At 33.6% G+C, this 13,954-nt stretch overlaps 3 protein-coding genes across 4 annotated transcripts in view; 2 read left to right on the forward strand and 1 right to left on the reverse strand.

The window, feature by feature from the left end:
* LOC100180177 (DNA polymerase epsilon subunit 2) overlaps positions 1-2,173 on the forward strand; it is a 4,118-nt gene extending 1,945 nt beyond the window's left edge. Inside the window, exons 5-9 of the mRNA XM_018816379.2 lie at positions 195-376; positions 641-778; positions 1,031-1,133; positions 1,451-1,630; positions 1,856-2,173. Of these exons, the coding sequence (XP_018671924.1) occupies positions 195-376; positions 641-778; positions 1,031-1,133; positions 1,451-1,630; positions 1,856-1,939 (687 nt within the window). The 3' untranslated portion in view covers positions 1,940-2,173. The remainder of the gene's footprint in view (positions 1-194; positions 377-640; positions 779-1,030; positions 1,134-1,450; positions 1,631-1,855) is intronic.
* Positions 2,012-7,649, reverse strand: LOC100175535 (sorting nexin-19). 2 transcript variants are annotated; one of them, XM_002125784.5, is made up of 15 exons: positions 7,473-7,649; positions 7,378-7,399; positions 7,041-7,143; positions 6,742-6,846; positions 6,535-6,667; positions 6,272-6,469; positions 6,061-6,208; positions 5,734-5,940; positions 4,778-5,494; positions 4,233-4,431; positions 3,884-4,063; positions 3,543-3,652; positions 2,900-3,378; positions 2,584-2,735; positions 2,012-2,489 (listed from the first exon to the last, which is right to left on the reverse strand). In XM_002125784.5, exons 6-15 carry the CDS (start codon positions 6,459-6,461, stop codon positions 2,190-2,192), a joined length of 2,682 nt encoding a protein of 893 aa, XP_002125820.1. In that variant the 5' UTR covers positions 6,462-6,469; positions 6,535-6,667; positions 6,742-6,846; positions 7,041-7,143; positions 7,378-7,399; positions 7,473-7,649; the 3' UTR covers positions 2,012-2,189. The 2 variants fall into 2 exon arrangements, with proteins under 2 accessions (XP_002125820.1, XP_026695111.1); XM_026839310.1 differs by lacking the exon at positions 6,742-6,846.
* Positions 7,650-7,863: 214 nt separating this feature from the next.
* On the forward strand, positions 7,864-13,816 carry LOC494428 (exocyst complex component 5). The gene is made up of 17 exons (XM_002125754.4): positions 7,864-8,055; positions 8,340-8,510; positions 8,710-8,822; positions 9,070-9,205; positions 9,539-9,668; positions 9,804-9,913; positions 10,146-10,273; positions 10,634-10,754; positions 11,041-11,155; positions 11,217-11,344; positions 11,545-11,709; positions 11,971-12,089; positions 12,353-12,536; positions 12,721-12,821; positions 13,099-13,179; positions 13,346-13,448; positions 13,576-13,816. Exons 1-17 carry the CDS (start codon positions 7,939-7,941, stop codon positions 13,681-13,683), a joined length of 2,130 nt encoding a protein of 709 aa, XP_002125790.1. The 5' UTR covers positions 7,864-7,938; the 3' UTR covers positions 13,684-13,816.
* Positions 13,817-13,954: the final 138 nt, after the last annotated feature.

The raw sequence follows: 13,954 nt of genomic DNA on the forward strand, positions 1-13,954 counted from the left end.
TGTATTTGACAAAGTATATATTAGTTATAATTAACCTAGTGAAGAAATGTGAATGAATATTATGATGGTCGTTGTTGTGTCAAGCTGTAATAAAATATTGGTTAAAGAGTGTGGCTTTTAAACTTTAAAAGAATTAAGTTACACTAAGTTCTAGTACTTAAAGATATAACAAGCAACTTTTTTCTTGTGTTTAGGAAAAAGTTATAAAGAAGTTGGAAACTTTGTTCATTGGATTTCAAGATTTTCCTCCAGTTTGTTTTGTCTTCTGTGGTTCATTTTGTTCCCAACCATACGGACTCTCGCATAGAACAAACTTGGAAGATGGACTAAAAGCTTTGGCAAAAGTTTTGAAACGCTTTCCTTCTATACTGGCACAGTAAGACATTTAATTATAATTACCATAAAATTATAGGCACCTAACATGGGTTTGCATGTATGCCCTGGAGTTGTTATGATAACCCATGTAAGTAATCTAGGAAAACATAATAACAGTTAACTTATTAATAATGCACTAATTAAAGGTAATAGCATGCGAATTATGTTTAGATTCAGTTTAAAAGCACTGAGATTTGCCTAAAAACAAAATCGTTAAAAAAACAACACAAAATCGTTTTATTTTTTTTCCACTTGTATTCAACAGAAGTAAAATGGTGTTTGTCCCATCACCTGAAGATTATGGTTTGGGTCAAATTCTACCAAGGCCTGCCATACCTGATGTAGCAACAGATGAGTTTTGTGCAAAAGTTCCAAATGCTATTTTTGCCTCAAACCCTTGCAGGTTTGAAAGATTACATTTTTATGTTAAAAAAATAGGTTAAACATTGAAAGGGTCTTTCGTTTCTTTCTTAATTTATCTGCAATTCATCTTTTTATATATGTCCAAGGGTTAAACTTAAGTTAACAGTTTAGCATTAGGAGTAGGAAATTTAATATGAACAACAAAACAATAATTTTTGAATACTTTTATTTTTTTTTGTAATTAGCCCACCTTGTATATGTACAACAAAGCACTAATAAAAGTTTTTGGCAGAATTCAATACTGCACACAAGAAATGATCATCTACAGAGATGACATTGTAAAGAAAATGTGCAAAAACTCAATTCGTGGGCCAACAACTGATATAAATGAACAGGTCAGTTTCTAAAACTTTATTAATTCTAAAAGGTCGCAGCTGTTGTTTGAAACTACAAAATATATAACATGCAACATCCATGCTAGCATACTTAATGCTGTAGAAATATAAACAGTTTAAACATGTTGAGTACTTGTTTTATTGCTACCTCAATGCAGTATATGCCACCAACTGTTATAAATTTTACACTTTGTCATAAGAATACCTGCTTGCTTAAACTGTAAGTCTTTCTGTTTAAATCTAACAATAAATATATATTTTTTTTTATTGTTAATGTGTATTATGAATGAATGGAATTCATTATTATTTATTTTCAGTTTGTGAAGAGCGTTTTATCCCAAGGCCATCTATCACCTCTCCCCATCCACATCAACCCTGTGTATTGGTCACATGATCATGCACTGAGTCTCTACCCGGTACCAGATGTAATCGTGTTTAGTGACAGACACACAGAACCTTTTGACATCACCCAAATCGACTGCAAGTGTTTGAACCCTGTAAGTCAGTGCTATATATATATAGTATATTAGGGGAAAATGGGGCACTTTTTTATTTCATTTGGTAGGAAACAAAGTTCATTCAAAGAATTATAAAACTGTATCCTCATATAATTCCGATAGACCAGTCTATCAGGAATATGTGCTAAATGTGACCCATCTTACCCTATAGTTCTATTAGTTTTTGATAAAGATATTTAATATTATTCTATTCCTTTCCAACAGGGTTCTTTCTCATCTGGAGATTACTGTTTTAAAGTTTACTACCCAGCTAGTAGGACAGTGGATGACAGTAAAATTGAAGACTGATGAACCTACATACTGTACATGATGCTACACTACAGTAAGGCTGCTGCTCTTCAGTGCACGGGAGGGACACAGTTGTAACGATGGGTTGAATTTTATGTCGTGAAAGCAGGCAGATATGAAAATAACACAAGTTGCATTGAAAGGAACTGGTGAGACACAAAGATATTTTGCTAAATAAATATTACACTAGTTGTGCTACATGTTGATGCGCTATCTAATAAATAAGAATGTTAAGAACTAGGTAGAACCACTAAATTGAGATATTCCGTCGCTTTGCTAAAATGTTTTGAAAATCTGGGAAGAGAAGTTGGAGTGAAGAGTCTAGGAGATGATAAATAAGATGACGATTTATCACTGGATGTTGGAAGGACTCCAGCAAAGATGAAACTCCATGTTTATATTCTGCATCCCCAACTAAAAACCTCAACACATCAGGAAATGTGTCTTCAAGCACCAGCTGAGCTTTGTCGTAATTTTCTTTCGGATCTTCGTTTTCTTTCGTGTCAGTTTCGCCCCATACGCCACTAGGCCACAGTGAGTTTTGGAATGTCTGCAAAAGATTGCAACAATTACATAAAGAACCCAAATGATAAATAAATAGAAAAATTATGTAAAACTTGATGTAAAATGAAATCCCATCCTACCTTTAAATAATGCATCCATTTATCTTTTTGAAGCAGTTGTTGAATTTTGATTTCCATATACTGCTGTACAAATCGTGCAACACAAACAACAGATAAGGAATGTTTACCAAGAGGAATGTTCCAGATTATCTTCGCAACTCGGAATACTTGACCTAACAAAATAAAACATTTTCCTTTTGAGTGGGTAGACCTGGGATGGTACTTGCATAAACCACCTTTTATACACTGAACAATTAGGGATAGAGCTACACCATGTGCAGGTCCAATACCTTAAGATAATGTAGCATTCTACACCATTTACCCCCATATGTATTACCTGCTAAGATACAATCACCAAGCAAGCCGTTGCCGTGTTGTTCTAAACTTATAACATTATCGCACCCATCACCCTGTGTTCTCCGTCCTCCCATGGAAGATGCACAGAATCGTGTTCGGTTGGTTAGAAGATTCTCGGGACTTCTCCATTTTCTTCCAAATGTGACAAGGTTTGAGTTTCTAGGTCCAGTAAATGGGGAGTAATCTCGAACTACGTCCTCATACTTGTCGGAATCAAGAGTCTTGCCCAGCATTATGTTCTTGAACCTCGTAACTGGTCCTTTGTGTTTTGTGTGAGCTGATCTATGGGAGCTACATGAGGGTTTTGACTCATTGAGAATGGGCATTGATTTAGAGGCAGATATTTGTGTGTGTGGTTGGATGTAAACATCATCTTGTTCAAGGGAGAATTTATCGCTGAGTTTGTTGCTTGCCGCACCGATCAATTCATTAAATGCATTCTTGAACATTTTGTCGAATCTAAACGAAAAATTGTTTGATTACACAATGATATCTACAATACTGCAACATTTTTTTTATCAACCATTTTTGTCTGACATCCAGATTTAGTTGCTCCCTATTTAATAACAGTAAAATAAAACAAACATAAAATGTTGAGCAGCCTTACTAAACATCAGATATACCTTGGTATATATTCTGAAGACTTCCTTACAAATGCAATTCGTGGATCAGTTGTGTACGCGAGGAATTGACGTAGTTCAACAGTTTCACTGATCTCTGGATACGAACAAAGCTGGAAATGGAAATCATCACTCAAATTACTGCACGTTGACTTAGTTTACTTTAATACATATCCAGCACTATGGCTCAGTGGTTAGGTCTTCACATCATAACAGCAAGATAAAGGCTACATTTCTCTAGTCTAGGTGATGGGTTATTGGCTAAAATTCTGTCCGAAACCCTAGGTTATCTGAGAAATACTTCACCCATATACAATATAGGATACTCCTACACATTCACACACCTCACGCATGAAAGCTTGAAGAAGTTTTCTTCTTTTTTCAATGTATTGCTTGTCGAGGTTACCAATGGGCATAGGGAACATCCTGGAAGGTCCTCTGATCTTCGTCATCAACTTTCGGATCTTTTGCTTCTCATTTAATCGATCCTGAAGAGTCAGAAACTCCCGAAATCTTCTTTGTACCTTTGAATTATTAATTCAAATTAGTTTTAGTATTGATTGGATAAGATGACAGTATTATGCATTTTAAAGGAAAATCAGGTGATACAAAATATTTGCAACATTTCACTGTGTTTCAAGTTAAAAAGATTTAATAATATAATTATCAAACAGAATACTAAATTAATCTAACCTGAAACTCCTTAAGATCAGCTTCCATGGTATTGGAAGAGGAATTAGAAAGATTAAAATTCGATGTCCTCCTTTTATTAATTTGTTTATGAGGTGGTGCAAAGTATGTTATCTTATACAACGTGTATCTTCCACCACCTTCAAATGCCTCATCCACAGTAACTGCTTCATGGATTCGAATATGGCGAAAATAACGAGGTCTGAAAGATATAAACAAAGTTGTTTTAATTAATATGAAAATGGTCAGGTTTTTCAACCTATCGTTTTTCAATTTATAGAAATTTATCTTCCTGTTTGCTAATAATAATACACTATCCAATATTCGCTGCTTGAATTGGGATTAGTTTTCAGGCTTATAACACATCTTCACTGTAGTTACAGCTCAATGCTATTAAGTCAGAGCACCGATGTCTGGTGATTCAATACAATGCATTATGTCATAACCATAATATTGTTTATCATGTGATACTCAACTAAACTTTATATGAGAATCAGCAAATGTAAAATTCAAGCATTATATGCATTGGTACCAAGATATAACTGTACCTTCTTGGAGGAAATGCCGGCAAATTAAAATCATCTGAAGCCACAGTTGGTAGCTTTGTATGTTTGTTGAAATTTTTATCGACATTTTTGTCACGCCCTTCCCCACTGTCTGAGAAATGAACCAACTCTGTGTCGACTTCTATTGACTCAGAGCCTTCTTGATCATCTTGCATTGTATTCAAATGTTCCGATTGAAACTCTAACGTATTTACATTGTCAGTATCAGTATAAGTGTGAATTGGTAAATCAATCTCCACTGTATTTTTATCCATTGACACTGAGTATCGAACTGAGGGTTCAGTCGGTTGGAATGTGGCTGGCTGTTCCTCGTGAACACTGCTCTCAAGAGTAGGAGGAAGTACTATACAGTTCCGAGTATCATCCTCTGCTTCCAATGTTTCCACGCTCTCAGAACTTGAAGAGTAAGTGGAAGATCCACTTTCATCTTCAACATCATCTTCAAGAACACGGATGATCATTGTGTTGATCCAGTCCGGCTTAGTTGCCATGTCAACCACAGCAAGCATGACATTACTGGATATAAGTTCACGTACAAGATACATTGATGTCCCTGTTAACTTGTAATCTGAAGGTAGTAATCCTTTGAGAAGAATAGCAGTGAGGGAACGAAGATGATCAGACTCAGTGTCAGGTAAGTTTGACATGGCAAGATGGCCGTTAAGCTTTTCATAAGTTACTACCACTGTTTGTTCTTTTCTGAAATTCAATAGAACAGGAATAACACGCTGTATATTGCTACAAGTCCAACCCAGTGGTCACTTATGAGTTGTCCCAAAAAGTAACATACATGGGAACTCATAAGCTGGCTTGGGGAGAATAAAACGGAACACTCATGTTTGAGCCTGTCCTTTTCCAGCCACGCGAGTATCAAGCAGGTTACATTCACTCATTCATACGCAAATTAGAACAGGTTTAACGTTGTCAGCAATCCTTACCTTGTTGAGTCAGTGTTATTAACAGACTGTGCATAGTCCACTGCTTGCTTGTAGCAGGTATAATGTCGCTTTAAACGATACAATAAAACACGGACGAATGTATGAGAATTAATAGCAGTAACTCGTGACCGCACTTCAGTAAGAACGTGTTCGAATACTTCAAAAGCTTCTTGGACAAATTCAACATTGTCACTCACAGTGTTGTACCTGCAATGTTAATTTGTAATTTGTATTTGGGATCTGTGAATATATGTACATTTGCAACAATGCAAAATACCACTCAGTGCAATCACACACATTTTAATCATTTCCTGTACAAGTGCTTACCAATCAAGAATGAAATCTCTCACAATATGACCCGTAAGCTCACGCAGTTTACGAGTTATTTCATCATCGTATTTAGATGGTGTGTCATTTAAATTCTCTTGTAAGACTTCTTCTTTTGAATCTTGGCTTGGTAAATTTTTGCCCGACACTAAAAAAGAATTCAATTTAAAGTCTAATAATCTATTATTGTTAAACCTATGCTATGCGTTACCTTTTGAGTATAGATCCATGATAATCCCTTCAATTGGCAATAATGTGCCATTAGCAACAAGCATATACAGTCCAGTAGAAGTAACAACACAGAAAACACTGACAGTGAACAGCAGGGGCCATACAGCCACTTGGTATAACACCACAAAAAACACAACAGCAATCACACTTAAAGTTGATTTTTCCATCATAAATTTAGCTGCAACAAAAACAGATTACAACTAGGCATAATAACATTTCAATGTCTTTCTGAAATATACTAACATTTTAACAGCTTGTTGTACAGAATTCAATATTCTTGTTGAAACAATATAATTGATATTTCCTCATCACTTTTTTCAACCACAGTGCATAGGCCCATTGCTTTGCTCAGTAAAATTGCTAAAACATGTTTACACTGCAATAGAATACTTAGTAATAAATGGCCGCCATGTGCTTACAAATGCTATGACTCAATATATGACAACTCACAGTGATTAGTTCTTCACGCTTAATAACACCGAAAGCAAAGGACATACATGGACAAAACTGCAAGGACGCAGGACAGGTGTATATTCTCCCTGAATTACTGCACACCTAAAACAATAATTCTCCTAATTATGTTATGTTTTTGTACTCCAACATTTATATTTATTTAAATGTTATTTTCCAGCTGATTAAAAAAGTTAAGTGAGCTATTTTAAATGTTCCTTACCTCATGAAGTTACACCTTAGGAAAAAAGTTGGGATGCTACCTATATCACTACATAATTGATAACAGTGCAAGTTACCTGATAAACCTCTTTCTCAGTTGGAGATACAATATGAGTGACAGCTGAGTTATCAACTAAATCAAGTGCAGCAAGTAAAGGTTGACCAAACATACAGTTTAATCTGCCATAACAGGAAATATATCAATAAAGCTATTTCTATATAAACATGCACTTTATGCTGCAATGGTAAAAACCAACATGACGTAATTAGCAAACAACACATTACGCATTAGTTCATTATTATTACACATAGCATACGCAGGCACGCTTGAATGGTAATGCATTGTTTAATGTTTACATTTGCAGAGTTGTTAATATTTAAATAAAAAACTAAAGCAAAACAGTAAATACTCACGCTGAAAGGTGGCTGTCCGACACTGCAAAATAAGATCCATTATAACACAATATTATTAAGAATGAAATGCCAATACACACGGTTATACTACTTACACTCGCCGTATTTGTCATATTCTTGTTTTATTTCTTCGAATAGTTTATTGCTCACCAAATCAATTGTGCTCATACCAGACTCACAACGTTTGCTATCTTCTTCGTTAGAGTATATAGTTGTATCGTTCAGAAAGCAACATGCAAAACAACAAACGTAAATAGTGACTACGCGCCATAAACACGAATGACGTAATCGGGAAGTGCAAATGTAATTACACTCACGGCGTTAAAAAATAAACTATTGCGCAATGTTTATTGTAAAGGTAAATGTTTTGCTCATAGTATGAACATTCTACAGAGAATTTGTTCAGTAAAAGGAAATCCACCCCGATATAAAATATTTTACGGGAACACTTTTTATGATGTCACAATTTTTTTTAGATATTTTTTGGCAGAAACTCGGCTAATACGATAATGAATTGTTATTAAATGATGAAGTAAGTTACGTCAATTAATTAATAAAATCATGGCTTCCGCTGAGTTATTCGAAGATCCTTTCGATCCCGTTGAATATGTTGAAAGATTAGCATGGAGAACGCCTGGAGGGGGAACTAAAGGAGGCGCACAAGGTTTTAATCCGCAGGTATCTATATTTCATCATACCTCATTGACTCCCGTATTGCTTAACAATTTGGTTAGAAATCCTCTCCTACTGCATCTGTTAACCGCTAATCGTATCAACCAACCACTAGCCCCTGCCCACTTATTACTTGTTACCTCAACTACCAACCTCAAACACTTTCCAACAGCCTAATCTGTAACAAACATAAGATTCTTCAGTCTTCACTAGTGCCAATTCTTCGTAACTGATCCTGTATTGCACTCTCTTTTGGTTTAAAATTTATTAACATTGTCTTTCTTTTATAGCAATTACACGATGAATTTGTCGCTCACATCACTGAGTTAAAGAATTTAGATACAAGAATACAAAGAAAAGTTGAACGATTGGAAACAACATTACAAAGAGAGGCCAGGGCTCATGTTGAGAAAGTTGCTGATCTACAGAAAAGTCACCAAGTTGCTTTCAGCCATTTTCAAGTTTGTTAATTTTTATGTATTTGTTTACTTTATTTGGAGGGGCTGTTGTTAATGTTATGTAAAATTTCTTATATTGTTTGATGTTAATTTGTTATATTTTAATTTGTCTCCAAACTAGCTAAAACCATGTCACCGAATGCACATACACACTAAATCCTATATGGTACATTGGTACCAATATCCTAATGTTCAATTTCAGTCCTTGGATGACCGAATCAACTATGTGGCAACTAAAGTTGTTCATCTTGGTGATCAGCTGGAAGGAGTGAACACACCACGTGCTCACGCTGCTGAAGCATTAAAATTAATGAAGTAAGTAGGAAATTTAAAATTTTAAACTGTATACCGTCATTCATAGTCACTATACCTGGGGTGGCATGGTAGACAAACCTACACTGAAATTTCTTCACTGCATTAATCAGTAAACATTATGACCAAAAAGTTTGAATTTGATTTTGGGAATGTATGTCTTACTATCGCTGCCTCCACTGCATTTAAAAAAATTTGGCGCCTATACAGCCAATTGGTGTTCTTGTTTTTTTTACAACTTATTTTCCAGGTACTTTGATGAGTTTCTGTCTGATGAATTTACATCGGAAGCATTTGTCAACCCATATAGAGTTCACGATGCTGCTGATATTGTTCATAAACTTCATCTAATTGCTCAGGAGTTACCTTATGATCGATTTGCACCGGTATACAATTAATTTTTAACCTGATATAAAAAATATATATGTTGTTGTTGTATATATATAAATATATGAAATACAATTTTCAACCTTACAAAACCCAAAGGAAAAAGTATATAATACACAAAAGCAACCCAGTTGCTTTTTTTGATTGCAGTTGCTGATGCTGTGATTTGTTTCTATATTTTATTACTCTTCAGTTTTGTTTTATGCTTCTTTTGCAGAAACTGACGATGTCATATAGGCGAAATATGTATATTTTTATTATACAGTTGGTTAGTTTTCATAGCACCGGATCCTTGCTGTATAAAACAGTCGTATAAAAACTGTTAATTTTAGGTGAAAGCAAGCATAGTGTCGAAGTACCACACTATCGAGAGTGAATTATTGAATGAGTTTCGAGAAGCTCATAAAAATAATGAAGTTGCTAAGATGAAGGAATTGGCTTCTACTCTGTCTCATTTCAAAGGTAAATACAAGATAGCTTAATATTGAAAGTACTAGGATTTGTTTTATGTTCAATTTTTTGTTTTGTATGTGTAAATATAACTATATATATTTAATATATATATATATATTTATTTAGTTGTATTTGTTCTTGAAGGTTATCAATACTGCATTGATGCTTTCATTGAGGAGAGCATTCAAAATTCATTTTACAATCGCAATGAAATATTTTCTGAAGTTGGCAACCTGTGTGCAAAGGTCCACAAGGTGAATGACTTTTAACATATCTTACTTTAATATTACTTCACTCACTCATCTTGTATGAAAAACCATAGTGTATTTCGGACATTTGGCTGTTTATTGAATATGTTAAGTTGTAGCAAATAAACTAAAACTTCAGTGTACATATACTTTACTAAATTTTGGTAAAAAAATAAATAACTGCTTGAAGTCTAAATCATTTTTATTCAATCAATTCCAATAAAGTAATTTATTGCAGGTGATTTTGAGCGTGTTCAGCTCTCCAGAGCAAGTGATGGGCAAACTGGTTGCGAAAATCTATCAAACAAAACTAAGTGAACATGTTAGTGGTAAACTAAGGGAACACAGAAGCACAGACCCTGAAAAGTAAGTTGAAATGTTAAGCATATGATATTTACACTAAAAACAGCCAGGTATATAATAGTCATTACACAAACCTGTTCTAAAGATGTTTAGTTACAACTGTTTGGAAAAATACATTTTATTACTTAATGTATTATCAATTACATTTTGTTTCCAATTATTATTTATTTTTTATATTTTTTTTGACAATGTCTTTAAGTGAGGTGTATGTTGTTTCATTATTTCAATATACAATCAATTTTTCTCTGTTAGTAGTGCTAAATAGGAATAAAATCGTTTATATTGGTAAAATTTCAATGTTTTTAGAAGAGAAGTATGTTATTGCTGTGTCATTGTTTTAAATTATTAATAAAATATATTTAGGTATCTTCAGCATCTTCATAAACTTTATGGACAAACTGTTGAGCTCTCTGGAAAGTTGTCTCAATATAAACTGGGCTCTGATTCAAATTTCCTCAATAAGTTGACAAAGTCAATATTTAAGGTTGGTGTAATATAAACGTGCAAAGATTACAAAACATTAGGTTTAAGATATTCTTAGACTTGCCATGTTAGTTCATAGTTATAAACAAAACAAAAAATTAGTTTTATCAATATGTCATTTTAGGCAATAGATACTAAGCTGTAACTTTTCAAATGTCAACAGTCAGACTCAGTGTATATATTTAGATTTAGAGGTAGATGGGCAACTCACGGCTAAATCTCAGGTTCCATGTCGTGCCACACTGTAGTACCTCACCCACTTGAATATAACCATTATCTTTCCTTAGACCTTTCTACAAACTTACATAGAAGTAGAGGAAAGCTTTCTTAAAGAGAAAGCAATGCTCATATCACAGAGGTTTTATGATTCAAAGAATCACACCAAGAAACAACTTCACACAGGTATCTACATCTTGTGCCCACTTACATGATATCACGTATGTAACTTTGTGGTTTCTTACAGGTATTCAGGACTTGAAAGCTGTAATTTCTGATAAAACGAGCATTCGTTTTGGATTGGGCAGCAGTTCAACAGACAGCAATACAAGGGAAACTTATTTGTCTCAAGAACTTGCTATAAATCTGCTACAGGTTTGCACACTTTTGTTTAGAGAAATCATTTAACGAATAGAAACAGCTTAAAATATGGAATCTAATGATTATCTGAATAGTGCAAAGTCTATGTTAAGGTATTGACATTAATTTATATATAAATAAAATTTTTACCTAAATTTGTATGATATAAAACTTTGTATCATGTTTTTATTTTCTTTCATACTACTCATTTACAGGAAACAAAAATGGGATTTGGTCGTTGTAAAACTCTTTCTTCGCAATCCAAGTTGGCTGCTAATGCAACTCGCATATTCAATTTATTACTTGAGTTCCTATGCAAGCAACACATTGAGTATGCCATTGATTTAGGGTTGATGGCTGTCCCACCATCTGATCCAAAGGTAGGTTTCATAATTATAACTAATGGATTGAACCTTAATAAAAACGAATGTGGTAAAAATTTAGCTCTTATAAAAAGTTTGAAAAAACATTTATGCTTTTACAAAAGTTTGTGGTCAAAATTAAAGTACAGGCTAGAAAAAAATGTATTTATACTTTGTTTACATAATATATATACCAACACATGTACTTTAACTTGTAAGCTGATCAACAACTTTTCTTTTTTTAAGTTGAGTTAAATACTGAATAAATTTTATTTACAGACTGAACCCAACATATATTTCCTTGATATTGTGCAACAAACCAACACAGTGTTCCATCTATTTGAAAAGCAGTTTGCCGACCCATTGCTACCATTAGTTAGTGCATCTCCAAGCTATAGGTATCTACTTTTGTGCTACTTTTTAATGACTAGTTATATGAAATTAATGCAATTAGTACAATCACTGTTTTCTAGTTTGGATTACAAGTTCTAATTAAAAAGAGCTAATTGCACTTATCAATTACAATTTGAGCTTCAGTTACTACCTAAGCACTTCAAGTTAAAACTTCAATTAGAATATGCTAGGTTGAAAACAACACTACATTTTATGCATTTCCGTTTAGTTTTCTCATATTTTAACTAACAATGATTTTTCTTCCCAGTGAATGTGTACAGAGGAAGAAAAAAGTCCGGGAGAGGATGGAGGTTCAGTTAGATACAGGGATCGATAAATGTTTATCCTCCGTGATCGGATGGATGAGGCATATTATGAGGACGGAGCAGAAAAAGTCTGATTTTTCCACCGACCAGCCCCCCCAACAACAATACACCAATGCTTGTCAAATGGTAAGGTTCTTTAAACATCTGATGAAGAATTTTGGCATTTTTTTGTGATATTCTATAAATAATAATTTAATTGTTCCGTAATGTTGAGTACTGTTAAATTTATATAAGATATAACAATTTTTATTTTTACTTGAACATTTAGCGTTAAAAGCTAAAGATAGTTATCTGTGTGTTGTTACTACAGCTTTGCAAGTATGTGAAGAAAGTGATTGACACCATGAGGACATCACTTGATGGAAATAATGTAGATGCTGTGTTGAAAGAATTCGGGACCAGATATCACAGGTACTGCTATACTAGTCAGTACTCACTAGCTAACATTATAAATATATTTATGTATATATAAGATTTATTTTTTATATATGTATGTATATATAAGATATTGATATAATTGTAATAAAACAAGATATTGATATAACTGGAAAAATACTTAAGAAACACTTAAAGCTAAACAAACCGTGAAATTAGGAATCTGCAACAATATGTTGCCGGTATCTATCAGTAGCATGTATTATAGATTGATGTTTAATGCTTTTACATTCAATTTGAATATTATATACAGATTAGTATACGATCATCTGCAGCAATATTCCTTCAGTTCTATGGGTGGTATGATGGCAATATGTGATGTCAATGAATACGGGTATGAAAAATTGCTTTGTTTCTTTTAAAGAATTTAACTGTATCACATTTTCTGGTTTAGTTGTAACGTTCCATCCTTTTTTCTTTGAGATTCAATAATGTTTTGCAGTGTTTTTGTAAAAAAATTATTTAGTTCACTCAATCTTGAAATAATATACTTCCCGCAGAAAATGTGCCCAACAGCTACAGGTGCCATTCGTGAACTCTTTGTTTGAAAGTCTTCATTCTCTTTGCAATCTATTAGTTGTTGCTCCAGAAAATTTGCGACAGGTGAAATTTAAACATGACTTTACAATGTACATTTTAAGATTAAATCATGTTTTGTAGATTTTTTGTAAAATATTTATATATTTTAGTTTTTTTTTTTTTACATTTGAGTTTTGTATATCTTATTCAGGTCTGTTCTGGAGATCAGTTTGCTAATCTGGATCGAGCTGTGCTTCATACATTCGTTCAACTACGCTCAGATTATAGATCAGCAAGATTGGCAAAACATTTCTCTTGATCTGTTCATTTCTAATTGATGTTAAAACAACACCGACAGCTGCATATTTAACTGTTTAATTACTTCTCTTATACACACGATTTCCTATATTCATGTGCAATGTAACATTGTAAATACATTAGAATCTATGATTCATTGCTTTTGTGTCAAACTTATTAGCCTGTTAATATGCATTTTGAGTAATATTATCCGACGAGAATGCTTGAGCAATTAAGTTCGTGGTCGGCACGGCATAGTTTAATTGCCAAGAAGTGTTTATTGTAAGACATTT

This window comes from Ciona intestinalis, unplaced genomic scaffold, assembly GCF_000224145.3.
Source record: "Ciona intestinalis unplaced genomic scaffold, KH HT000184.2, whole genome shotgun sequence".
Classification (NCBI taxonomy): Eukaryota; Metazoa; Chordata; class Ascidiacea; order Phlebobranchia; family Cionidae; genus Ciona; species Ciona intestinalis.

Coding starts and splice junctions, on each gene's coding strand:
- LOC100175535 (XM_026839310.1), bottom strand. CDS start 6,461: ATGATGGAAAAATCAACTTTAAGTGTGATTGCTGTTGTGTTTTTTGTG. Junction 5,495..5,733: donor AATAACACTGACTCAACAAG/GTAAGGATTGCT, acceptor ATTGAATTTCAG/AAAAGAACAAACAGTGGTAG. Junction 3,379..3,542: donor TCTTCAGAATATATACCAAG/GTATATCTGATG, acceptor TTTTTCGTTTAG/ATTCGACAAAATGTTCAAGA.
- LOC494428 (XM_002125754.4), top strand. CDS start 7,939: ATGGCTTCCGCTGAGTTATTCGAAGATCCTTTCGATCCCGTTGAATAT. Junction 8,056..8,339: donor CACAAGGTTTTAATCCGCAG/GTATCTATATTT, acceptor TTTCTTTTATAG/CAATTACACGATGAATTTGT. Junction 11,156..11,216: donor CAAGAAACAACTTCACACAG/GTATCTACATCT, acceptor GGTTTCTTACAG/GTATTCAGGACTTGAAAGCT.